Source organism: Phyllostomus hastatus, unplaced genomic scaffold, assembly GCF_019186645.2.
Source record: "Phyllostomus hastatus isolate PE091 unplaced genomic scaffold, TTU_PhHast_1.1 phas_contig_137, whole genome shotgun sequence".
Taxonomy (NCBI): domain Eukaryota; kingdom Metazoa; phylum Chordata; class Mammalia; order Chiroptera; family Phyllostomidae; genus Phyllostomus; species Phyllostomus hastatus.
Window position 1 is genome coordinate 4,599,777 of NW_025333583.1, and position 25,613 is coordinate 4,625,389.

At 46.6% G+C, this 25,613-nt stretch overlaps 1 protein-coding gene across 1 annotated transcript in view; it reads left to right on the forward strand.

Annotated features, from left to right (window-relative positions):
• WDFY1 (WD repeat and FYVE domain containing 1) overlaps positions 1-25,613 on the forward strand; it is a 41,451-nt gene that overhangs the window by 5,284 nt on the left and 10,554 nt on the right. Inside the window, exons 2-8 of the mRNA XM_045852961.1 lie at positions 9,623-9,690; positions 14,365-14,438; positions 17,445-17,499; positions 18,977-19,127; positions 21,172-21,284; positions 22,981-23,107; positions 24,124-24,229. Coding sequence (XP_045708917.1) covers positions 9,623-9,690; positions 14,365-14,438; positions 17,445-17,499; positions 18,977-19,127; positions 21,172-21,284; positions 22,981-23,107; positions 24,124-24,229 — 694 coding nt within the window. The remainder of the gene's footprint in view (positions 1-9,622; positions 9,691-14,364; positions 14,439-17,444; positions 17,500-18,976; positions 19,128-21,171; positions 21,285-22,980; positions 23,108-24,123; positions 24,230-25,613) is intronic.

Consider the following 25,613-nt stretch of genomic DNA (forward strand, 5'->3'; position numbering starts at 1 on the left):
GCCCTCATGTGCCAGGGTGCACAAGACCACTCTCAGTGTCATTGATTCACGCACTAGGAGGACTGCCACCTTATGCTTGTCCTTATAGCCATGATTTATTACAGCGAAAGGACACAAAACAAGCCCTTGCCGGGTGGCTAAGTTGGTTGGAGTGTCATCCGAACACCGAAAGGTTGGGGGTTTGATCCCAGTCCTGGCTCATGCCTAGGGTGCGGGTTCAGTCCTGGATGGGGCGTGTGTGGGGAGCAACCAATCGATGTTTCTGTTGCACATCGATGTTTCTCTCTCTCTGTCTCTGTCTCTCTCTCCCTCTGTCTCTCTCTTTCAAATCAGCAAACGTATCCTCAAGTGAGGGTTTTAAAAAGCAAAGGACACAGAACAAAATCCTCAAAGGGAAAGGTACAGGGCGAAGTCCAGAGGAAACCAGGCCCGAGCTCCCACGAGGCCTCACCCCGGGCAGTCACGTGGGAGGTGCTTCTTCCCTCCCGGACTGAGTTCTGAGCACACGCGTGACATGCTGCCTCCTGGGAAGCTCACGGGAGGCCCAGGACTCGGGGTTCATTGGGGCTGGTCACCTGCTAGCACGGGTCGGAACTGCAGACTCTGGGAAGGAAAGCGGGTGTGCGGTGGTGTCTCAGGTGTGAATTTAGTGAATCCGTAGACCTGTAGGAATAAGGAAGCATGGAACATGGAAGTTTAAAACAGGCTACTCTCCCTTACCGCCTCAGACTGTGCTGCAGTGGGGCTGATTAGACCTTGTGTTTCAAGACTTTTGGGGTATGGCTAGAGTGCGATCTTTTTGGCAAGTTAAGAAACTGTGTGTCCTGGACCCTGCTTTGACACTAACTCCATCCTGTCTGGGGGGGTGGGGGGCTTCTGCTTCTCAGGGGAGGAGATGGCTTCTGGCGTTCTTGGAGGCCCAGAGGTCACAAGGGATCCTTTTGTTGCTAAGTGAAAGGTAACAGCAGGGATTTGTTTCTCTAGTGAAAAAGAACACATCTATCTCCAGGTAGGTAACCAGCCATCCGGCTTTAGGAGAGGAGTTACTCACTCAGGTTCTGGTGCAGGTGCCATAGAAGTGACCGCCCCCATACCCCCAAAAATCCGCCAGCCAGGAGATCCACAGTCTGAGCTCCCTCATTGTCTTGGGCTCTTGAAGCTGTCTGGAATTCCTTCCCCAGGCTGTAGAAGGGATGGACATTTTAATTTTTGCTTAGCTGATCTAATTTTCTGTAAAAAACAGGCTGGATTCTCTTTGCCTTTCCATTTACATAATCAATTCAATAAAAATCTTGTGCTTTCCCCCTTTGCTGCCGGAGGAGAAAGACTCCTTTCTGTGGCAAGAGTGCAGAGTTCAGGAGACTGTGCTGGGAGGAAATTGCTATTTATGTGATAAAAGCAGATTGTGCAGATGACCCTGTCTGTTCCCGTCCCTTTCAGCTAACCTCTTAACGTTACAGAATCCGTCCCGGCTACCGGAATGACACCTCTCTGTCAGGCTAGGAAAAATGATCCTTTTCGGTAGGTACAGAAATGTTTGGAGATTTACCAAGATACCAAACAGCATCAGCAGCCCGAAGAGCGACTGGAAAATAAGTTTTCCTCATGCTTACGATTTTGCTTAGAGTTTGAAAGAAATCAGGTCTAGGGCTTAAATTGTAAGACAAGTTATACTCTGCATTTCCTTTTTAATTGATTGATTGAATCATCCCTCTATTCCAGCCTATAATTTAAATATGGTTAAATTGTGCTAATTTAGCTCTTTGGAGATGTTTTTTTAAAAGATTTTATTTATTTATTTTTAGAGAGGGAAGGGAGGGAGAGAGAGAGAGAGAGAGAAACATCAATGTGTGGTTGCTGGGGGTCACGGCCTGCAACCCAGGCATGTACCCTGGCTGGGAATAGAACCTGCGACACTTTGGTTTGCAGCCCGCGCTGAATCCACAGAGCTACGCCAGCCAGGGCTTGGAGATGATTTTTTAAAAAAGACCTGATTTTAGAAATGCTGATTTGTCAGGCAGGGTGGAGCCTGGCCTTGTAATTTTGCAGACACCCTCGTGTGCTTACTGGAATCTGCCCGTCCAGCCTCGGGCGTGGTTTCCAAGGTCCTCATGCTGGAAAATGACACACCCTGGGCCCAAACGTGTGGTCTTCTTGCGGGTCATAGGTTTAAAAATGAGGTTGATTGTGACTCCCCACAGACGCCTCCCAGCTTGAGAGACAGTGCTTTTCAGGAGGAAATTCATCCTGTAAGTCGGCCATTGCTCCTGCATAAGTAGATGAGGCTTCATAGGTTTGGTGATTCCCTAAAGTGTGTTTCTAACTTCCTCCAGCCAGATCCCTGAGGGAGCTAAACAGAGGGGCTGGGAGGAGTTAGAAGGAGCCTCTCCACCTCTTCTGGTCCTCAGGGCCATCCCTGAGCACACCGGAGGTTAACCTCCTGGAATGAACGCCTTATCCTTAATCAGCACTGTGGGTCCCAGCCTGCTTTTCCCTTGTCTCCTGCAGTAAGGTGACAGACAGAACTGTTATCCCTGGAGACGGGGCGAAAGTATTGAACAACATTGGAGTAATAACTTCATTTATGCTTTCACAGTAATTTCTCCAGTTTCTTAGGATTCCAGTTAGCATCTGTGCAAAGCGAGGATCCTGTATTTCCACTAAAAGTTAAAGTGGACTTGTTTGTTTACTAAGTACTTTCAAATCTGTGGCACTCAGTTAATAGCAAAGGCTATTTTTAGTTTTAAGATCAGATCCCCTAAGTATTCTTAAAAGTATACTGTTTGGAACAGATGACATTGTACCAATTATCTATTGCTACATAACAAACCACCTCAAGATTCAGTGGCTTCAAACAGCAAGAATTATCAACGTTCACGCACCCGTGGGTCCCTCAGACGGACAGCCCTTCTGGTCACACACCAGGCATGCATGTGCGTGTGTGTGTGTGTGTGTGTGTGTGTGTGAGTGAGTCAGCCTTGCTGGTCTTAGCTGGTACTTTCCCATCGTGGGGGGGTTAGCTAGCTGTCCTCTGGGGGCGGATGGCTTCCGCTGGCTCATGAGGAGGTGTTTAATTGTCGGCTTCTTGTTAGTGCTTACTGAGCCGGGGTGGGGGGCTGGGGACCTGCTGATTTCTGCTTCTCTGCTCCAAGTCCTTCCTCTGCCCACCCCCCCCCCCCCCCCGGGAGCCAAAGTCATTGTGTGCCTCTCAGGTGTGTTACCTTCTGCCCTACCTGCCCCTGGTCAGCCTCCTCACAGCCTGACTCGGCATAGTCATGGAATTTAGTTGTGTCGTTCTGTGTTAGGCTTTTAAAGTAAATTAACATTTCATAAACCTTTGTCATGGTTACATGGTCTTCATCGCTATTTTTAATGACTTTATAAGCTACTGAATTAATATGCCATTAACTTATAATTATTTAACACTTTTTCCAATTTTTGTTCTCCTGATGCTCATATGACCTTTTTAAATATATAATCCTTCTTCTTCCTCTTAATTAATTTCTTCAAAATCAATTGCCAAGCCTGGAATTCCTAAATCAATCAATCATTGTTGTCATTGCTATTACCATTACCATTACTATTGTTATTGTTGTTATTATTATTATCTGGGATATGCGTTTACCACTTTATGGAGCAAAATTGCAAAATTCTTGCCCAAGAGTCAGTTTAAATTTATAATGCTGGCAAAAAATTACGAGAGCCCTAGAAATGGCACTTTATTATTATTTTCAGCTCTTTCTTTGCTTATCCCTGTACAGTAATACATTTTAAAAACATTTCAACCTGAAATATTTTACAGAGAACTCCAACCTAACTTTGAGATTTCATTTATCTGGGAAATAAGTGGGTCTTCTGCTGGACTGAATGCCGGTGGACAAGTTTGTGGGTGGCAGTCATGTGTGTGCATCGTAGTTGTGTGCCAGGCCTGTCCAGAAGGGATCCGGCCATGCACTATGAAAAATAGAGACATTTATTGAAGAAGATAGAAGATACACTGTACACAGGACAATGATGCCTCAGTCAGTCCCCTTCAAAGTGGGCACCGTGGGACCTCACCCAGTTCTCCCAATGGCCATCAGCTGCCCTGTCATATTTTCTTGCATCTCATCAATGGTCTGAAACCTCTTCCCTTTCAAAGGTGATTTCAGTTTGGGGAAAAGCCAGAAGTCACAGCGGGGGGCTGAGTCACCTGAGTGATTTGATGTTTTGCCAAATACTCTGCATGAAATGTGATACACGATGCATTGTCATGATGCATTAAGCATTGTCATGCATTGACACGATGCAGTGTCAAAGGTGCACTGTCATGATGAAGCTGCCAGTCACCCATAGTGTGGCCTTCTGAATCATCCGAATGGTTTCTATGGAGCAATGTTCAAGCTTAATGCAAAATTTGATGCAGATTCATTGTTCTACTCACTCAGTCATTTTGAGTGTGACGGCCACACAGTACACATGCTCACTCCACAGCCTCTACTGCCCCCACTGACTAGTACAGTGAAGTCATCATTGTTCACAGAAGAGCATTCCAGTCCACTCTCCTTGGCTGCCAGGTCGCATCGATGTCGTGTAAACTGTTCTCGTTATATTAACAATGGCTGGACTTTTTCTGGATGGACCTCGTATATATATATATAATATAGAGATGCTTCTCTTGTGTGTCCGTGGAAGACGCCGCCGCTGTCTGTGAGTCCGTCCTCTAACAAGAAGGCCGAGGAGACTGCTGGCAGAGCCCCCTTCACAAGGACGCTAGCAGCGTGGGGAAGTGGGGTGAGCGTTTGCGTAGGCCCTGACAGGAATGACACATTTCCTTTCCAAGTACCTTTTGGAAAAATGTCAGATTATTGTTTTCAAGTGACTACAAAATAGAGCTTGGCACAGAATGAACATGTTTCTCATGTTTTGGTTCAAGAGAAGACTTTTTAAAAACGGACCTAGCCTTGGAATATGAAAGAAAGTCCATCCACTAGAAAAATGGAGGGAGTAACAGCAAGAAAAACGGAATGCGTTTGAGTGGGAGTAAAGTTGTCAAAATATTGAAGGAAAAGTTAAGCTGTTTTATCTTAGTGGAGAGAACGGCTTAGACATTCCTCTATGCAGAAAATATTGTGGTTTTCATAAAAATAAAGCCATCTGATCTTGACACTTTCGTGATTGTATGGTTTATTAGTATTATTGTAGAGTTTTTAATGGTTTGTTCCTGTAAAATGTTACTAAACTGTATTATTGTGTTACTTTCAATTTACTGAATAGCAGATCTTGCTTCCAGTTTCCTGAATAGCACATTTTTTTTGGTCTAAGGAATTTGTTGACTTTTTAATAAGCAGCCCAACTTAAGCCTGTTTTTACAGCCATTTGTTAAACCAGCGAGATGAGTTCTGAAGAAAACATCCAACAAATTCTTACATTACTTAATAGGAATTTCATGACCGATAGGTTCTTGGGAGTGCTGGAGTGTTTTGATTTAATCTTGCAAGTGGGAAATTTTACTGCATTGTCTAAGGAAGGGAAAGAATATAGCTTGAAAATTGAAGGAAGGGAACTCCAGATAGAAGGTGCGAATACAGAGGTAGAGCCGACTGTTAAGGTCAAGGGCCTCATTTGGAACCTGATTCCCAAGCACGGTCTCCTCTCAGCCTGGACGTGATGAACAGTTTTCAAATGAAACACCCCAGGAGATCTTTCAAGTCTTGCTGATTTCCTGGTGTGTCAGCTGGCTGCAGACCACGTTGTGGTACTGGTGATTTGCCCACTGGTGATTTGCCCTCCAAAGGAAATAAAACTGTTTCAAAAATGCCGGGTTCTGGGCAGGTTCCTCTTTGACCTTGGGCTACTCTAAATACCAATCTGCTGCTGCATGAAATGAAAATGTGACTTCCAGGTGAGGTGACTGGTTGGAAGAGACACCCTTTAAGGTTCCCTGCTCACAGGGACTTCTCTGCTGCCTGAGTCTGCTCTCCTCTCGGGGGACATGGGGACGGGCACATGGCCTTGTGTCCTCCATTGAGCTCCCTACACATCCATGACCCACACTTCTGGGGTGATTTGAAGGGTTTTAGAATATGTCAGCATTCTGTTCTGTAGACACTTAAAAAAACCAAACGGCCAGGTAGCCAGTAGGCTCAACCCCTGTGTGATCCTGTGTGAGTGAAGGCCAGTGAACTTGACAAAGCATGGCATGACACCCTAGTCTTCAAGTGCCTGGGCTTTCCCTGTCTCTGGAAACGGAGCAGAATCCTTGAGCAGATTCAGTGCTTGGGGGGGAGGTGGCCTTTCACTTATTACAACTCCTTTGGCTTCATCTCCGATATTGAACGTGAGTAATAAAATGTATCCATAAGCGTTCTACGTTAGGTAACAGAATATAGTCAACAAAATGCAGTATAGTGTTAGTAGTTCTGGCCTCAGGATCACCACTGTAAGTGTCTACTGATTATTTCTGATGAGGGAGCCATACTGCAGGGGTGCCCGTCCTGCAATGTGCCCCGATGAACCACTGCACCTGGAGAGGGGAGTTCTCGGTGGGGAAGGAGCACTTACACATACCCTGAGCTCCGTGTATTTGGGCCGTTTGAGGGTCACATCTCCCTGGGTTGCAGGGTCTGGGTCGGGGAGTCACAGGCACTGAGCGTGTCCGTTGAACTTTGATTTGAAACAACCAGCCCCTGGTGGGCTCTGAGCGCAGGGACAGCGGGGTGCCTGGCTCCTTGGGAGACGTCGTCGCTGCTAGGTGACACCCCTGAGGTGGGCCGGGGGGGGAGGGGTGGGGAGCCCAGGTGACTGAGAGGAAGCTGCACTGTGGCGGGCATGCTGAGACCAGAGAGCGAGAGCCAGCATCTCTCTTAGGAATTATTGCTTGTTCTTAAAAATCAAACACGCAAAAACCGTGAAATAGCTAGTCAGCGTCCATCTTTTCCATTGTTTCATAATGATATATGAAATGATATAGGTCTATTTAATAGTTTGACTGAGTCAGAATCCAAACAAGTCCATGCACTGTGATTGCTTGATATGCCTCTTAAACCTCTTTAATCACAGGCTGGTTCTCCGCCTCTGTTTTTCCTCCCTTGCAAATTATTTGCAGAAAAAAACTGGGTCCTTCGTCTATAGACTTTCCTGCACACCCAGTTTTTGCTAAAAGCCCTCCCGAGTTAGGGTTTATAATGTTCTTCTGCTTCCTATAAAGTTGGAAACCTCCTATAGAGGTTTGGTCAGGTTGCATTTTAAAATGAAGTTGGTGTCATACTGCACTTATCAGTTTTGTATAGGGCTTTCACTTACCATCACAGCATGAATATTTTCTCATGCCATTAAATATTTTTATGACTTGGTTCAAATGGTTCACACCTAACAAGAGGCATATCATGAAAGAGTTTTAATTTCTGAGGTTTGTAAGAGGAAACCCAAGTAATCCTGAACAGTAACCAAGAACCCACAAATAATAACAAAGCGGTTTAAACATTACCACAGAAAGTGTTAAATTTTGAATTAAGGTGTTAAATTATAAACCATAGAAATCATAGGTCTGTTCACACATGCTTTAGTGTGATCTCCCTCTCTGCCTTTTAGTGATGGATGTGAACTTGGGCTTTCTTGAACTTCCTGTCACAATATACGTACCTCAGAAAAGACCTGCCTGATTTATATTACCCTGCTAAATGGCATTTGAACGAGGAGACTATGTTTGGGATATTTCTTGGTGTCTCATGCAGACATAGTATATTAGTATTTCTGCTTATTGCAAACAACAGAAATAACTCAGGCTGGCTTAGGCCGCTGAGGGTGTTTATGGTGAGGACGCGGGGGTGTCTGCCTCCCAGAACCCGAGTCTAGGGACACAGCTCGGTTCCAGGAGCAGCTGGCATGATGGACTTTCCACCTCAGCCCTCCTCAGCTCACTTCTGCTTCTCTCCACAGGCAGCTTCCCCCCCACTCCTTTTTCTTTTTTAATGTGCACATCCCTCCAGTCCCATATGACCGGGAACAGCCATTTCAGCTACTGAAGACGTACTGATCTGTTTTTCTCTCTCTTGGTTTCAGATTTGCCAGGGAAGGAAGCAGTTTATCTGCCTAGGGTCAGATGCCCATTTCTGGTCTAGCCTATTGGGATTAGGGGTAGGATGTAAAGGAAAATTGTGGGTGATTCAGTTTGGCAGAAGTTCCATTGTGACCAGGCAGCAGCAGCAGGAGGAGAGGGCGTGCTGTGCAAATGCCTGCTCCTGCAGAAAGGCCGTGTCCAGTTCACATACAAAATAACGTCATGCCACCGGGTCGTCCGATTTATTTGAATGAATGCAGGTCAACATCTAGTCTTCGTTTTCTTTTATGACAGTCTAATCGTATAGAGCATTCTCGACAGATCTTCGGTGCAGTTGGGCAAGTTCTGACACAAATGCAGACACCCATGTAACTAAGTCCCCAGAGCCTTGCCAGTCACTGTCCTAGCACGGTCCCTCCTCTTCCTTTGCGTTGTGCCCTCCCACAGAAGCAAACCTGTTATCCTCTCGGACCAGTCTTACTTGTCTTCAACTTCAGGCGCAATGGACACATACAGTGTCAACATTTAGTCCTTTATGTTACTTTAGTTCAAGGTTGTAAACATCAGTCCAGTGCTGGCTGTGTGCCGACTTCTGTGTTGCTGTTCGGAATTGGGGGACGACTGCTACTGCGCTGTCAGCGAGGGAGGCAGACAGGAGGCGCTGTGCAGGCGCTGTGCAGGTGGAGTGCAGGCGCAGTGCGGCTGCGCCGCCGCGGCGGGGCGCAGGAGAGGCAGAGGCTGGAGCTGTGAGCACGCAGGTGCTGCGAGTGGGCGAGCAGGGTCACCGCATTCCCTGTTCTTTTTCCGCAGCGATAAGCCAAAGGATTAAATTTTGACTGTTTTGGTGATTTGTCATTTTCCTGCCTGTGCACCGGATTTCCTTGTCTTCCTGCATGGTCTCTGATGAGAGCAGGGGCGGGCGGGCAGGCCGGTCGTGGACTGGTTTCCGCCCGGGGCCTGGAGACGCGAGTTCTGGGTGAATGAACGGCAGCGTGGGCTCCGCTCCCCCGTCTCCCGGTTCCAGAAACATTTCCTTCCCCGTGTGTCTGCCACTCGCCTCACTTGGCTCAGATGTCAAGCGACCAGGTTCCCGGTTTGTTTTTACCAAGAAAAGCAGTTAGTAATCTCAGTTTTGTTGGTATGTAGGTCATTAGACAATGCGCATTTTCTATATTGTCAAAGTTATTTGAAGTCCTGACTCCTAACTACTATATAACTTACCATATGTGGTCATACTATATGTAACTATATATAACGTGTGTGCGCCTGTAGCATAGGTACTATATATAAATACATTATATACTATATGAACGTGAGTCTATGTACAGGGGTGAGCAAACGTAGGGCTACAGCTGGTTCGCATGGAAGGACATGCAGGTTGTGATCACGACAATAGCTTCGTTGGCTCTGTTCCGCTTACTCACAACTGCGGGCCTACCCCTGCCCACCCCTGCGTGGGTCTGCCCAGTGGGTTCACTGTGTAACGTCAGGTGGGGCGTAGTATTGCCAATAAAATGAGTCAGTTTCACAGGAGCATAAAAGAAGGTAAACTTGCTGTTTTTCCTTTTCTCTTCTCCATAGAACCCTCCGAGTATGGCTGAAGAGAGACAGCGGCCAGTACTGGCCCAGCATTTACCACACAATGGCCTGTAAGTAGCGGTCACCGTTCCACTTGAGGAAAATGTCTCGAATGTCTTTGATGATTGAATTTCAAAATGTCTGATTAAAACGTGCTGCTAGATTTCAGAATGAGCTTCCCGGTTGCCCAATACCTCCGGCAGCCTGTGCCTGGCAACTGCAGGAAAACGCCTTTTCTTTTGCAAAGGAAGTTTGGTCTCCTGGCTCAACTGAAGCACACTTGAGCAAAACTGGAGGGGGGGGGGGAGGCATGCCCTGTCACCCTGACCCTCAGTTTTCCTTAATTTTGCCACCTTGTCCTAGTAGTGACTTTGTACTTAGTAATAGCCGATACCCTGAAACAGGTTCTGTACACCCCCTATGCCCTTATAACTGGCCTTTTGCCCACCCTTTTGACAAACCTCTGGGGTCCGATGAGAGGTTTGGTCCAAGGCACAGCACATTCTAAATAGATAATTTTCTCAGTAGCTAAGTGTGTTCTAAAAATACATCTAAAGGATCAGCCTCTTGCACTGAGGTTTTTAGCACAGCCCTGAGCTGTACTGACATAAACTTGCATTTGTTTCTAGCCCTCCATGCAGACCTAATTGCCATCCTTCTCTCCCTCTTCTTGTTTCCATCCTTTCTGCAAAACGAAACCCCGTGGAGGATGCCGGGATCCCACCCAGGCCCCAGCTGGGGCTGAACCCTGCCGTCCTGAGTGGTCACACAGAGGCCATCCAGAGCTGCTCATTTCCTTGTGGTTTTGGTCCCTAATAAGGGATTTTGCTCAGTTAAGGGTTCCAAGTATGTAGAGGAACTTCTGGGAAAAGAAAAAAGGCTTTGGGGCATGCTAGATGGTTTTGCTTCTGAAGACCCTTATGAAGTTCCCTAAAGAAGACCTCTTGCTAGTTATTCCAGACACTGGCAACAACTTTTGTAAGAGTTGTTCCAGAGGCAGTGGAGTTTGTTATACGCACAGAGCAGCTAATTATTCAGCAGACTCCCTATAGTCAGTGTGAGGCATGCTCCCGGGCACCCCCGTTCTGGGCCAGCACTTTCTCATTTCCACATGTACGTGCATTGTCCAGACCCTGTGATCAGTCACTACAAAACATGAGTTAGTTTATCTGGATTTTCACTTGTTCTACCTTCCACCTCCAGCTTGGGCAGGCTCCTCAGCTCCTCTGTCTGGATAACCATTCAGCAAAAATGAAGTACACATTTTGGACTGGTTGTGTAAAGACAGCTATTATAAAAGGCACCTGAGAGCCTTTTAATTTGGAGCCCATTAGAAGAAAGCTTAATCACAGTTTATTGTGTGGAGCAGTAGTGTCTCCTGTTTGCCATATGCTGTTGATGCATGACCTTGGTTCCCCCTCTGAAATACCACGTGACCAATGTTTTAATAGAGGTGCTCATAGAGCCCATTTGATAAATTTCCTTGGGGATTTTTTTTGGAGTGGGGGGGGGACAGGCGGGTGGGACACCTTGGGCCTCCGAGCCCACCCTTCCCCCAACCAAAGAAAGGGCTTCTTTTAGACTGGTTACTCCTTCCAGTGGCCCAAGGATAGACCTGGTAGCTGGAAACAGCAGAACGGAGGAACCCATTCCAGTGCTGGGGAGTGTTTCGTCATGTTTGTGAGCAGGCGTGTTAAAGCTAGGGCCGTGATTCCTCCCATCTCTTTTTTCCCCCATACTTTGTATTTGAAACATAGCTTAACCTCCTTGAGTCCTCAACCTTGGAGTTCATGCTCATTAAAATAGAGAGACAGAGGGAGACAAAGATGGGTTTTGTTCTACATTTAATCCCTTTACTCTTTGACTTGTACTTCTCCCAAATGTTTAGTACACAGTATTGTGATTAGTTTCTCTCCCAGGGCACCAAAACCTGTCAGTGGAAGTGGGGACTCTTCCTTGGCTCTTAGGATTTGGGCACATGGCTGTGGCCGTCCTTTGCTAACTTGTCCTAAAGGTGCCCTCTGGAAGTGGCTCCCAGAGCACTGTGGCTGAGAAGACCAGTAAAAACTGGAAAGAACAGGTCCAGCGTCTCTGCTGGTGGTGGCTGACACCCGCATATTTGCACCCACACATATTTGTCTTGTTGCTTCCAGAAGCTTCCTTATTGCAGGCATCTGTAGATGTATGTGCCAATAAAAATGCAGAAACATTGCCAGAAGAAAACAGCGAATGAATTGTGAGAAACAGTCACTTGTCTGTTTTAGAATGACTTCAAAATAAATTCAAAATCTGAGAAGAAAAGTGCTGTGTCGGCTCTAAAAACTTTCTGTAGATTACCCAATTCAGGACATTTTAGTGGTCACCCACCAGCTGAGACTTTTTTCTACGACCTGACAGCGACCAGCGAGCCAAACCTTAGCATACTGCTGCACACGGTCCAACGGAGTTACAGAACATTGCCTCCCATCGCAGAGATAACTTTCGGAATCTGCTTTAGCTAAAGAAAAACAGTGTTTCTTCCTGTCTGTGTCTATTGCGTGCTTTGTGCCTTTTTAAAAGATAATGTCACTTTATGAAATCATCACACCTTAGGGAGATCGATGATGTTTCACCATCAGCAGGTGAGGAAATAGGCCAGAGGGGTTACATTGATCGCTTGCGGCTGGAGTTCCCATCCACGCCTGTCTGACTCCAAAACTTGGCCGCTGCCACGGTTATGGAGTGGGTCCGTGACCTTGTTCTGAAAGGGCCGGTCTCTGTGCGGCTCTTCAGCTTCCTGCCCTGGTAGCATGAGAGCAACCGTAAACCGTGCTAAAGAAGGAGGCTGGCTGTGCTGCTGCAAAACAAAAAAACCCCCGAATACTTTATTTACAAAACTAAAGCATGTGGTTTTGGATCACAGCGATGCCTTTTGGAAAGGCCACCGATTTTCTATTTTGTTTGTTTATAAAACTATATGAATTGAGAAACTTAAAAAAATATTGCTTATCTCAATAGAAGCTTCTCTTCCAGGAAGAAAGTAAATTTAAAAAGCCAGGACATCTTTATATACAAAACAAACTGAGGAAGCTTTTTGTTTCAACTGTAAGTCTTTCGTGGTCTCATCAAATATCTCAGCACACTGTGATTTTGACACAGATGAGAGATCTTACATATTTATGTACAGTTTGTTGGAGTGTTAGGCATAGAAAGAATGGAAAAGGAGGATAAAACCTTAAGATTTAGTACCAACTGAAAAGTAAGTAAAAATGATGACAGTGAGTCTTTGAAAGTATTAAAGTGTGAATTGATTCGCCAATGATGATTTTATGCATGGATATTAAAGAGCTCTGTTCTGAGGATGTATATATCTTGGTGGTTATAATTCTTAAACATGACCGTTCTTTGCAGCTTCAACACCAACGTTGTGGATGAGGGTGTACAGGCTTCTTGTCACTTTTGATTGTCTCATGTGCGGACAAACGTAGTACCTGCCTTTCAACCAGATCGTTCTTTGGCGGCATCTCACACAGTCTGTCTCCATAGTCCGACCACGCCGGTAGCTGTGCTCCTGCCTTAGAGTACAATCCAATATTATGTACACTAGCTCATTTTTCTCCTTCATTGGAGCATGTCAGCCCATTGTGGAGAGAGAACTTTACATTAAACAATTTTCAGACAGTGGCTTCATCTGTAAGGTTTTTTTGCTTCACTTTTTCATAAGAAATTTTATTTCAGAGTAAACTCAAATTTGTTTGTTGTTATTTTTCCTTGTTGTGGTTCTCCCACTGTCAGTTAAAATTCTTTAGGCTCAAATAAACCCCAACACTTCTTTTTCCTAATGTTCCCTTTTTTTTAAGATTTTTTTTTATTTATTCACTTAGAGAGAGAGAGAGAGAGAGAAACAGAGAAACATCAATGTGCAGTTGCTGGGGGTTATGGCCTGCAACCCAAGCATGTACCCTGACTGGGGATCGAACCTGCGACACTTTGGTTCGCAGCCCGCGCTCAGTCGATTGAGCTACGCCAGCCAGGGCCTAATGTTCCATTTTCTGAATTGTGTTAATTCTGATCTGTAGCAGCAGGAGACGATGCGGAGTTTCTCCTTTCTGAAACTTGCCGTTGGGCCCGCATACTCTGGAAGGGCAGCTAGAGCCTGGAGGGGCCTCTGTAGGGGAGGAGCAGCAGGTGCTACCCAGCCCCCCGACTGGTGTGGACAGCGAAAAGTGTCTACACCTCATAAATTCACTAACTACACACTGTGGTGTGTGTCATTGCACAAGGGAACGGTTTTTGGCCATGGTGGGGGGAAGTAATTCCAAAATGGCCTTTTCAGCTTGTGCACAGATGCCTTAGAATGGAAGCGTGGTGCTGGGAGCCCCATTTCCTCAGACCACAGCTCCTCTTACCTGCGATGGGAACAGGGGCGGGGGCGGGACAGCGGGCTGAGTTTGGGTGCAGATTGCCCGCTGCAAGTGCTGGTCCCCCCAGACCTTTCCAGAAAGAGGTCGGGGTTTCAGCCAGACGGAACTTCGTGCTGAATCGCTTCACCCAAAGTTCTAAAAATAATTGTGTATGAGATTTTTAAACAAAAGCAACAGAAAGAATTCCAATAGCATTTTCAGTTTACATCATTTTTATTTTTTACAAAGTCATGTTGCCCTTTTAAATGTCCAACCTAAATCATGTAGCTCTTTTTAGTAGTGAACTTTGAACAGTGACAGTGCTTCGCTCTGCTGGTAACGTGGTCTTTGTCTCCCCGGCAGCTCCCTGTTCTGCTATGACTTACCACCACGACAGCAGGCGGATATTCGTGGGCCAGGACAACGGGGCCGTCATGGTAGGTGCCTCCCAGACCGTACCCACTGCACTGGCCTCCCCAAGTTCACGTCTGTTGGACGGTTTAAGTAAAGTTAGCAATGAATGTGGCATAAACAATGTTGAATTCAATGCAGGCCTTAGACCTAAAAATGGATTAAAATTTTAATGAGTGCCTAATGTTAAACCAGTTAGATCTGTAGAACTCAGAATGCTGTCACCATGGATGGCGGGTGCTCGGGCTGTAGCCCGCAAAGCGGAGTCTCCATCCCTGGGCCACAACGGAGGCCATGCGAGGAGGAGAGCGTGGCGGAGAGCCTGGGCGTGTGAGTGTGACGAGGAGGGGAAGGAGCACGCGGTGAGGGACCCGGCATTTAGCCGACGGCTCGTGCAGCAGCCCTTTAAGACAGTGCTTCTCAGGGTATCTTTGGTGAAGGACCAGATGTGTACGTTTCCCAATGTACTGTAGATCGGTATTTTTGTGGGTCAAATTGTGTGTCTGTGTGTGTACATATCTATTTTTTCTGAATTGAGATATAATTCATACCATAAAGTTCACCATTTTAAAGTGTGCAGTTCTGTGGTTTGGTGGTACGTTCACAAGATTATACGATCATTAACACTCTCTAATTCCAGAACGTGTTCACCACACCCCTCCCCCAAAGAAACCCCTAGCTTGTTACCAGTCTCTCCCGACTGCCCCTTCCCCTAGCTCCTGGCAGTCACTAATCTACTTTCTGAGTCCAGAGGTTTGCCTGTTCTGACATTCTGTGGAAGTAGGATCTGCCTTTGATGTCTGACTTCTTTCACTTAGTATAATGCTTTAAGGTTCATCTGCATCGGAGTCTGAAGTAGAACTTCGTTCCTTTTTGTTTATTACGGAGATAGACACACTTTGTTTATCCATCCTTCAGTTGATGGACATTTGGGCTGTTGCCACGTTGTGTTTATTATGAATAATGCTGTTGTGAACATTCGTGTGCAAGCTTGTGTGTGAACCTAAGTTTTAAATTCCACTGGGTATGCATACCTAGGAGTGGGATTGCTGGGTCATATGGTGGGTCCATGTTTAACTCACCGAGGAACCACTGCGCTGTTTTCAGAGTGGCCAAGGCATTGTGCATTTCCACCACTGATGCATAGGGTCCAGTTTCTCTACATCATTGCCAGCACTTGTTATTTTCTGCTGTTTTTGTTTTGTTTTTACTCTCGCCATCCTAGTGGGTGTGAAGTGGCATGTCATGTGGTTTGTATTTGCATTTTCCTAATGACTAGTGATGCATGCCGCCCATACACTCATTGGTCATTTTTTGTATCTCCTTTGGAGAAATATCCAAGCCCTTTTTTAATTTTTTAAAAAACTTGTTGAACAGTAAGAGACTCGGACCTGCGGCTTGGAAGCAGGTACCAGAAAAGCCATCTGGTGTCCTGGGTTTTTCATAGTGGAAAGTTTTCTGACTACTGATTTAATCACTTCATTTGTTACAGATCGTCTGTTTCTTCTTCAGTTTGTGTTTGTTGTTTGTGTCTCTCTGGGCCAAGAAGGAAAGGGCCAGTGGAAGGCAGGTTCTCGGCCCAAAGAGTCCACTCAGTAGAGGGCAGGTGGGGAGGAACCCGGTGCTGTGGGGTTGGGGTTGGTTAGGTCGATGCCCCCTGAGCTTGGGGCTGCTATAAATATAGTATGTAATGGTAAATGCCAGCATTCTCGCTTTTCTCCTGAAAATTTTATGGGATTTATGGGAGAACCTTATGGGTGAAGTGTATGTACAAATACAACAAGGAGCCATGAACTGCAAGCCTCAAACAGCTTCTCCAGTGGTGGCGATGGCTGTGCATTAACTTTCCTAGGGAGGGGCCCTTCCCGTGGCCCCGGTGCGGGGGCGCATGTGATAGGCTGGCCTGCAGGAGCTCTGAGTGCCCTTCAGCGGGAAGGGGCGGTGCAAACCCAGTTCACCCTCAGTTAACTAGCTGTTGATCTGGCGACCTCCCACCCAGCAGCACAGATCCGTATCTGTGAAATGCTAATACTTTTTTGGAGTTTGTGAAACCAGGATGGAGAACAAGGGATTAGTATTCTTATTTTTTTCAGTCTGAGCAGTGAGCAATTTACAACGTCCATGTACCTAGAGCATTAAGAACATATTGATCCAGCATTGGTCAATAGAATGTTTGATTAGGGCCTTTTTTTTTTAGAGTGTTATCTTCTTGGTTTTATGTTGAAGCTCATTTTCTTTCATTAAGAAGTATATACTATTAAATTTTTCCTAATTATGAAGCCTTACATAGTCTATAAACTCTGGAGATTACAAGAGTATAAAAAATGGATACCACCCACAACCTCTTAATTTCCTTTTCTTGTGTGGATTTATGTATTAAATACATATAATTCCTCCCGTACATTGCTGAAATACCCTATGTTTTATTTCCACTGTAGCTGAGGACTCAGTTAGTAATGGGTCTTTGCAACCTTGCTTTATACATATCATCTTGAGGAATTTTGGGCACAGCCAAGAGAGGAAAATTAATAAGACGCTTCCTTTGCAGTCAGAGGGAGAGGGAATTCCAGGCGCTGCCTTGTGAAGGAGGGACTGGGTGCAAAGGCTGTGCTGGGCAGCGGAGCTTCCCCTCCTCAGTCGGCTCCCCCGAGGGGACCAGGGGCGGAGGGCGGCCTGGGGACTGGTCTGACTCGGAGAATGCGAGTTGTTAGAGAGTCTGGAGTCCCAGGGCTGGTGACGGCTGGTTTTGGATTTCACTTTGTTTTGTTTTGCTTTAATTTTATTGTTGTTCAAGTAGTTTTCTGCCTTTTCCCTCCACCCCAGCCATCCCCTTCCCTCCCCTGATTCCACCCCCTCCCCTTCCCTTGGTTTTGTCCACGAGTCCTTTATAGTCATTCCTGAAGCCCTTCCCCTCTCCCCCTCCCCAGTATCCCCTCCCACCTCCCCCTCCAGATTTCACTTTGTTTTGCAAGTTAAGTTCCTATTGTTTTTAAAACCATAACTGTTTTCTTACTGCATATATTTACTTTTAGGAATTTCATGTTTCTGAAGATTTTAATAAAATGAACTTTATCAAGACCTACCCAGGTAACTATACCACACACACACTGGCCATACACAACACACACAGATCTACACACACTCAACTGGGGCACCAGCTCTTGGGATCAAATCAGGTTTTCACAGTAACTTTTTAGTTTTGTTGCCCCAGTTACATGAGAGGCTGTTAGCTCTTTGGAATTATTTGCCATTCTTTTCCTGCTTATGAACACTTGAGATTTTGGATGCCGTTCCATTTGGATACATGTGTCAGAGTTAATTGAACCAGCCCTCTATTTTTGAGCATGAGTACTGCTTCCATTCTTTGATAGTACCCACTAACATATGATAGCAAATATGTATGTACGTGTATATACATCTGTGAGTGTGTGTATTGCATATGTGTGTATATAGGTGTGTGCGTGTCCTTAAACTACTTCTATTTAAGGTAATTCATAAAAGTGGAGTAACAGGGCCAAGTACTAAAAAGTTTGTAAATGCTCCAGATTTGTTTTGCAAGCCACTTCCCAGCAACCGTGCACCCCTGCAGCCGCATGGGTGGGGGCGGAGAGGGCTGCCGCTCAGTCTTGGCGGCGTTACCCTTGTAAGTGCTGTATGCGGTCTGACAGTCAGAGTAGTCCTGAAGCTTTATTTATGCTTTCTTTAATGTTAACCCTCGGTCACCTTTTATGAGTATCTGTTCATGCTTTTGCCCATACTCCCAGGGAGCCGTAGTGCTTTCTAGTTAATTTATGAGAGAGTTCCTCAGTGTTTCTGAAGCAGCCTGTACAGCCGAGAGCAAGGTTAGAGGTTCCTCTGTCTGGCCTCTGACTTCATTCATCAGACTGGGCATGTCTTAAACACCTGCTGCGTGCAGGATACCAGACCAGATGAAGTAGACAGGTCACTGCCCTTGTGTGGCTTACAGTTAACCTGGAGGCACAAATCTTCCAGAAGGTAGGTCATGGAACACTTCCCTCATTCTCAGCTACTTTTGGAATATAGAATTTCATCATACTTTGTCTTTATAAATAATAAAAAGTTGCACACAAGTTGCTTACACTGCTTTTTAATTTCAGAAAATTATAGTTGCTCTTGTTTACAATGCCAACGTTTTCTAACAGGTCAAAACACTAAAGTTACAGACAATTTAAAAAAATTACTCTTTTAGAAAAAGTGCTGCTTTCCATGTGGAATTCATTGGTAGTCACAGTTTTTTAGAGCAGAGTAAAAATCTGTCCTCTAATCTATTACTGGAATCCCTCTTGAGCATTACTCTTTAATGATGTGTAGCTTCTGATTGTCTGCTGTGTGGCGGGAGGCAGAGGGCGGGGCTGTGGGGAGCCTGAGACGGAGGGAGGGTCAAGGGCAGGGCAGATGACCTACTGACGGGGAACCACCACTGATGGGCATCCCCAGGCCAGCCAGGCCGAGGAGGCCGACCTCCGCTCTCACCCAGGAGACTGGATTCTGAAGGCCTCATTTCTTCCTGAAGGGCGCAGACTTTCCCTTTCTGTTCCTGCAGCTCACCAGAACCGGGTGTCCGCGATCATCTTCAGCTTGGCCACGGAGTGGGTGGTTAGCACCGGCCACGACAAGTGTGTCAGCTGGATGTGCGCCAGGAGCGGGGACGCGCTCGGGAGGCACTTCTTCACGTCCTGGGCTTCGTGCTTGCAGTATCCTTTCAAGGGCTGGGGCTTTGTCTGCTCTGGCCTTCTTGTCTCGAAAATCAGTTTTGAACACGTTGATTGACAAAAAGAAACCCAAAAAATAGAATAAAAAGAGAATGAAAAGCAAAACCAAAAAAATTTAAAAAAAAATTAAAAAAAGAAAAAATACACAAAAAGAAAAGAAAGAAAAAACAAACAAACAAAAAAATAAAGAGCAGCCCTGGCCAGTGTGGCTCAGCTGGTTGGAACGTCATCCCACAGACTGAAGGGTATTGGGTTTGATTCCCGGTCAGGGCACTCACAGGTTGTGGTGGGTTTGATTCCCAGTCAGGGTACCCACAGGTTGTAGTGGGTTTGATCCCGGCCAGGGCACATATGGGAAGGCAGCTGATTGATGTCTCCCTCTCACCTTGATGTTTCTCTCTCTCTCTATCTCCCTCCCTCTCCCATTCTCCCTCCCTACTTCTCTCTCTCTCTACTGCCCTTCCCCTCTCTCTAAGAGCAATAAAAATGTCCTCCAATGAAGATTTTTAAAAAATTAAAAGAACAAATTTTTAAAAAAGAATAAATTGTTGAGATCCAAAGACTGAGTGATTCCTGACATTTCACATAAAATCTAAGAATTGCTGTATCTGCTTTTCTTGGTATAAAATTGATTTATTAAAAATAATAGATGGATATCATTCCCTGCTGGGAAGTACTATATGCTTTTAATAGAAAATCTTGAGAAACCTAACCCCCATTAATACAAATCCCTCCCCTCATTCCTTTACACTTCAGAGTAAAAGAAAAGACTTTTTGTATTAAGAAAGGAAAAAAGAAGGAATTGACCTTCTAGTGATTGGTTATTTACAGACCATGCAATAGAATAGAAATATAGTAAGGCTTGTGACCCTGGAGTTCATAAATGGGCAACAAGGTCATAGTTTTTTTATATGAGGAGAGAGTTCATCATTCGTATAATACTCTCAAAGGTGCTTCAGCACCCCCAAATAGTTATGATATTGCTGCTTTTAAATGTCTCTGTTACGTAATGGAATCTTTTTCACATAGAGTTCGCCCTTGCTTAAGGCTGGCTGTGGTGGCTGTGCTTCTTAGTGACGGCAAGGTCAAGGCCGTCTGCAGGCAAAGGCTCTGTTGTAGTTCTCTTTCAGGGGTGGACATCTGGCGGCGTAAAGTTTTTTTTTTTCCCATGGAAAGCCTTCATAAAAAATGTTTGTTATAAAGGAACGTGCAGCATGAGATATTTAAAACAGTGCTGTACACTTTAGAATGAAACAAGGGAAAACACTCAGATATGTTATGTGCTACATACGTGTTTCAGTTTTGAGTTAGGCTTTTCACGTGGGGCGGCAGGAAAGGGCCCAGAACTGCCAGGACGGCCCGGCCCGTGGTGCTCCCTCTGACCTTGAAATAGTCGTTACCCTACTGTGTGCCAGCTGCTGATCTGCCACAGATTTCTAGAGCTGTAACGTCACTGGGAAAGTGACGAGTTAATATATTTTTAAAGTTTAAGTTTGCTGTTGCCCTGCTTTTTGGTGTATTCAACTCTCGCCACTTACGGTGAACCATCCTCTCTGCTTTGGGCTAAGCCATCCAGGCCAAAGGAGAGGTGGGCTCGTGTCGGGCTGGCTGTCGATGTTGCATGATTTCCGCGGGTGTTTCATAAAGAGCCGTTTTCTTCCGGTTCCTTCTTGCTTTGTTCATTATTGAGTATTTTACATTTTTGCATTTTATTAGAATTTGATTGTAACTACTTATTTTCATGCCTGACTTTTCTGTCAGCTCTTACCTTTTTTACTGCCAGGTTCTAGGATATTGGTTACAGTAATAACAGGTACTCAATGAGTTCTTGTTGAATGATTGAATATTAATTGCTGCCATGATTCCAGCTTAAAACTTTTTCTTCAGTGTTTGCCGATAGCATGCTTTTCAGTTGGGCATCCTTGTTCGTCATTTTAGGCTTGTGCACCCTCTGTCTAAAGCGCACACTTTCTGCCTTATAACTTGGAGCTGGACTGTGTTAGAGATCCCTGACTGCTCCCCACAGGTACGATTTTGATACTCAGTACGCTTTCGTTGGCGATTACTCTGGACAGATCACCCTGCTGAAGCTGGAACAGAACACCTGTTCCGTTATCACCACCCTCAAAGGACATGAAGGTAGGCTGTGTCCTTCCCCACAGGTGTTCTGTCGGACTCGGGCATCTGAATTTCGCTCTCAGCCCTGTGGTTGGTCAGATCGCCATGGGATTGGCCAAATCCGGGACCTTGATCTCAAACAGTGAGCACGAAGTGACCGTAGGGTATGGGGTTGGGTTCCGTGTTGGCAAAATCTAGATTGCTTGTGTGCGTAACACTTGCTACTTTGTTTTCATTTTCCAATTAATTATTTTCCAAAGACCTTTTAAAATTTCTCGTAAATGGTAAAACCTTTGTAAGGATGTTGTTACTATCTTTAATTTGTCCGTCTGTGGGACACTGAACGAGACCCACCTAGTGGGCCAATACAATTGGAAGAAACGTGTGGGCTGGTTCGGCCTCTGCTTGGGAAACCCCCCTGGGTGGGGACTGAGGGACAAGAGTGACCCGGTGGGACTTCATTGTTTCTGCCGTGCGGTGAGCTGGCGAGGCTCCAGGAAAGGGTTTTAAAGCCCCGTTGGCCGTATTGGGTAACAACAGATTAGAAGCTTTGAGGCCATCTGGTTTGGATTGACGAACTGGGGAATTGTTGAAAAGAATTAATGATGGAGTTGCATGGAAATAGTGTCTTAAGTGTAGCAATTGGAATGTTCTCCACACTGACAGTCTATTTAGGTGAAATGCAGTCAGTCAGACCGGGGCCCTGCAGGGGAGAGGGGGCGAGAAGAGCAGTGAGTGAGCATAGATGTGGGCAGGAAAGCCCAGCCTCAGAAGACACCCCTTTCCGTTCATGACTAATACTCTCGTGACCCTGACTCCAGGCCCGCCAGCGCTCTCTGGGCTGTGGCGACTGTGTTCGCATGGAAAGATCTCTGTCTGCCATTGGGCCCCTGGCTGAAGTGTGCGGGGCATAGGTTCAAACAGGGTCAGGGTTTACACGGAATCATCCCTGAAGCCGGTTTTGCAGAGAGCTTTTTTCTCCCACTTCCGACGGGTTTCTGTGAGAAACCAGTTCTCTTGTTTGCTTTTGAATATGGCTTCCTTCATTTGCTATATATCCACCAAAAATATTAGCTTGAATGACTGGTTCAATTTCATTAAGTTTATCGATCATTTTCTTTTAGGCAAGAAGCATAATGATGAGATCTGTTGAAAGGGAAATCTGTAAAAAGAAAGATTTCCCCAAGGGTATCTAATTTGATAAGTTTAGTCAATATAGAGTGTGAAATGTACGGTTTGGATTTTTTAATCTAAATTCTCTGGTAAAATTGTTTGGTTTACCTGCAAAGCTTTCTTTTTTGAGGCACTTAGTTTTCTTAAACATAGGCACCCTTCATACGCAGCTGTTTGTAATTTTGTGGTACGGGACAAGGAAAACTTTATTTGAACATCTCCGCATTTAAAGTAATTGGATGTACAGCTGAAGGTTTTAATGTTACAGCCCGTGAGAATGGGTGTGCTGTGCCTTCCCCATGACTCGTGACAAAGTGTTGAATGGCCCTTTGTACGGCAAAGACACGGTTTTGCTGAAAGACCCGGCTGTGCCAGCCAGGTCTTCAGCTGTCAGATGCGTGTGACCTAACACAGTTGGATTTAACCGCTCTCCTCTCCCCCGACCCGGCCCCATCTCTCTCCATCCGCTCTTGCCCCCTCCTCTCCCCTCCCTCCCTCCCACCCTCCCTTCCTTTCTCTCTCCCTCTGTCCCCCTGACCCCCAGGTAGTATCGCCTGTCTCTGGTGGGACCCTGTCCAGCGGTTGCTCTTCTCCGGAGCGTCCGACCACAGCATCATCATGTGGGACATCGGGGGAAGGAAAGGCCGCACGCTCCTGCTCCAGGGCCATCAGTGCGTGACTGTTCGTGGGGGTGGTGGGCGGAGGGTGGGGGTGGGGGGCGGAATCTGAGTTTGCGGAAGGCAGGGGAAACACACAGTTTTTCGATACGGCTCACCAAATCCAGTTTTAACTGCTTTTCTGTTAGTCCTGATGTCTGGTGTTCTGTGGCAAAAAGGGGGGGGGAAGGGCACAGGGTTTGCTTCCTTCGTGGTCCGAAGAGCATGTCCCACCTTTCCTTCCCAGTGAGTCACCCGGTGGAAATCTGCTCCAGGTGAGGGGCCTCGGGGGGAACTTGGGCCGGAAGATTGTGTGTGATGGGGTGCTACGTCCTTCTCAGGCTGGGTGCCCAGCTTGTTTTCTTCCATTCTAAAATGAGTTTCCTGAAGAAGGAAGGTCCGGTTTGACACAGTCGTGCTGCCTGAGCTGTGACGTCGTGATACTCGGGGCTCTTGCCGAGTCATACTGAAAGGAAAAGGGAACCTTCCCTCCTTGGTGGTTAGGCTGTTGCTGTTGACCACAATCAGAATCAAGCCAAAAAGTAGCCAAGGAAAGATTCTCCACACAGGCCCACAGGCAGTGGATTGCTTCCCAGGGCACCCAGAGTGCACGTGTGTGTGTGTGTGTGTGAGCATGTGTGTGAGCGTGTGTGATCACCTGTTCTGTGGTCGTGTTCCAGTAAGGGAGGCGCGCCTCCTTTGCTCTGGTTCTGAACGGGCACGTAAATCTTGGGCTCCGGACAAGGAGATGGTGCTTGGTCTGCGACACTTGGCATCCTCCCATCTCTGACCTGCGGTTCTTGACCACCGACTTGGAAGCAGTGCTTGTTTCATAGACCCTGTTATTCTCTCTAGTGAGTTACAGAATGCCAGGCAGTTCGCACTCGAATCCATGGTACCACACCAGAGCGCCAGTGATAACATGCCAGGGGCCGATTCTGGCCGGGGGAGAGAGCAGCCCACAGGGTTGACGGAGTGAAGGGTTGCCATGCCCCCACACTGACGCGGGTGCGGGTCTGTGTTGTCCCCAGTGACCGGGTGCAGTCGCTGTGCTACCTGCAGCTCACGAGGCAGCTCGTCTCCTGCTCCTCGGACGGTGGGATCGCCGTGTGGAACATGGACGTCAGCAGAGAGGAGGTAAGAGGAGGAGGAGCAGGCCGGGCTGACGAGGGGACACCCCCAAGATCCTGGCTTCCTGGCTCCTCGCCCAGGAGCCGGAAATGCCCGCCCAGGTGCAGACGGTGCTGCATGTCACTTTGCGTTGCATCCTCTGCTCATGGGAGTTTGCACGGTAGCAGGCAATGCACACAGGCTGGGCGTTCTGGCTGGCTTTCAGCTTCGAGAAGCACAGCGAGGGGACACTGGCACAGCCTCCAGCACGTCCAAGGGGCGGCTGCACCTGGCGCTCGAGCAGCAGACCCGTCAGGAAACTCTGAGGGGGCTGCAGCAGGGACACAGCTGGCGCCTGGCGTTTTTCTGGAAAAATATGTCTCCATTCTCTGCTTTTATTTTCCGCTGAGTGCTGTTCCACGGAGCCCATGTCGACACAGTGTTCTTCTCAGGAGACCTGAGTTCTGCCTTGTTTGGGCCTCTGACGAGTCGTGGGGCCTTGTTTAGATGGGTGCGGTAACTTCCCCGAGTCTCTGGTCCCCCTTCCACAAAGTGAACTAGTCGAATGAGGTGACTTCTAAGGCCCCTTCGGTTCTTTAGCAGACACTCCAGCTGTCTAACCCATCTGTCTTTTTTATTTTAAATAATGCTGCAGTGAACATTCTTGACCTTGTCATTGTTCAGATATTTACTGCAAACGTATTTCTGAAAACAGACCTTTTGGGCCAAGGATATGTATGTGCAATCTTAAGGCTTTTTATAGATGTTGTCAGATGATTTCCAGGCAGGATTTCCATTCTTGTCTCTGCTAGCGTGGGGAGCATCTGTCTTTTCCAAACGACAGGGACAGCCTGTGGCATACATAGCAAGAGTTGGCTCCAGACAAGATGTGAGCGTAGAGGAACGTTAAGGACTTAGGGATTGACTACAGAAACATTTATTGAGCACCTGCCTACGGGGTGGGCTACAAACCCAGTGGATGTACCCCACGTGTGGTTGATTGACAGTGCCTCGCAGTGCACGCTGTGCTGACTGGTGACACACGGGTCGGTCAGGGTGTCACCCTGACCCATACGCAGCCTGTGGATCAGTGTGCTGGACACCATGCAGTGCACGCCGGGGATGGACGCGGGGTTTCCAGCATCCTGGGCGTGGGTCTGCTCTGAGTGGCCCGTGATTACCTGTGAGTCTGATCCTCACTGAATACATGTGCATCTTTAGCTCACCACAAACGATGCCATCAAAGAGGGACAAGCCATTAAAAAAATACTGATGTTGCTTAGTTCCAGACTTTATGGTTACCGTATTCTATATACAAAGGTTCTTGCCTGCAAGCAGCTTGTAATCTTGTGATAGAAATACACTGTCCTATAAATAGTAACACCGCCCATGATATGGATAAGTACCAGTT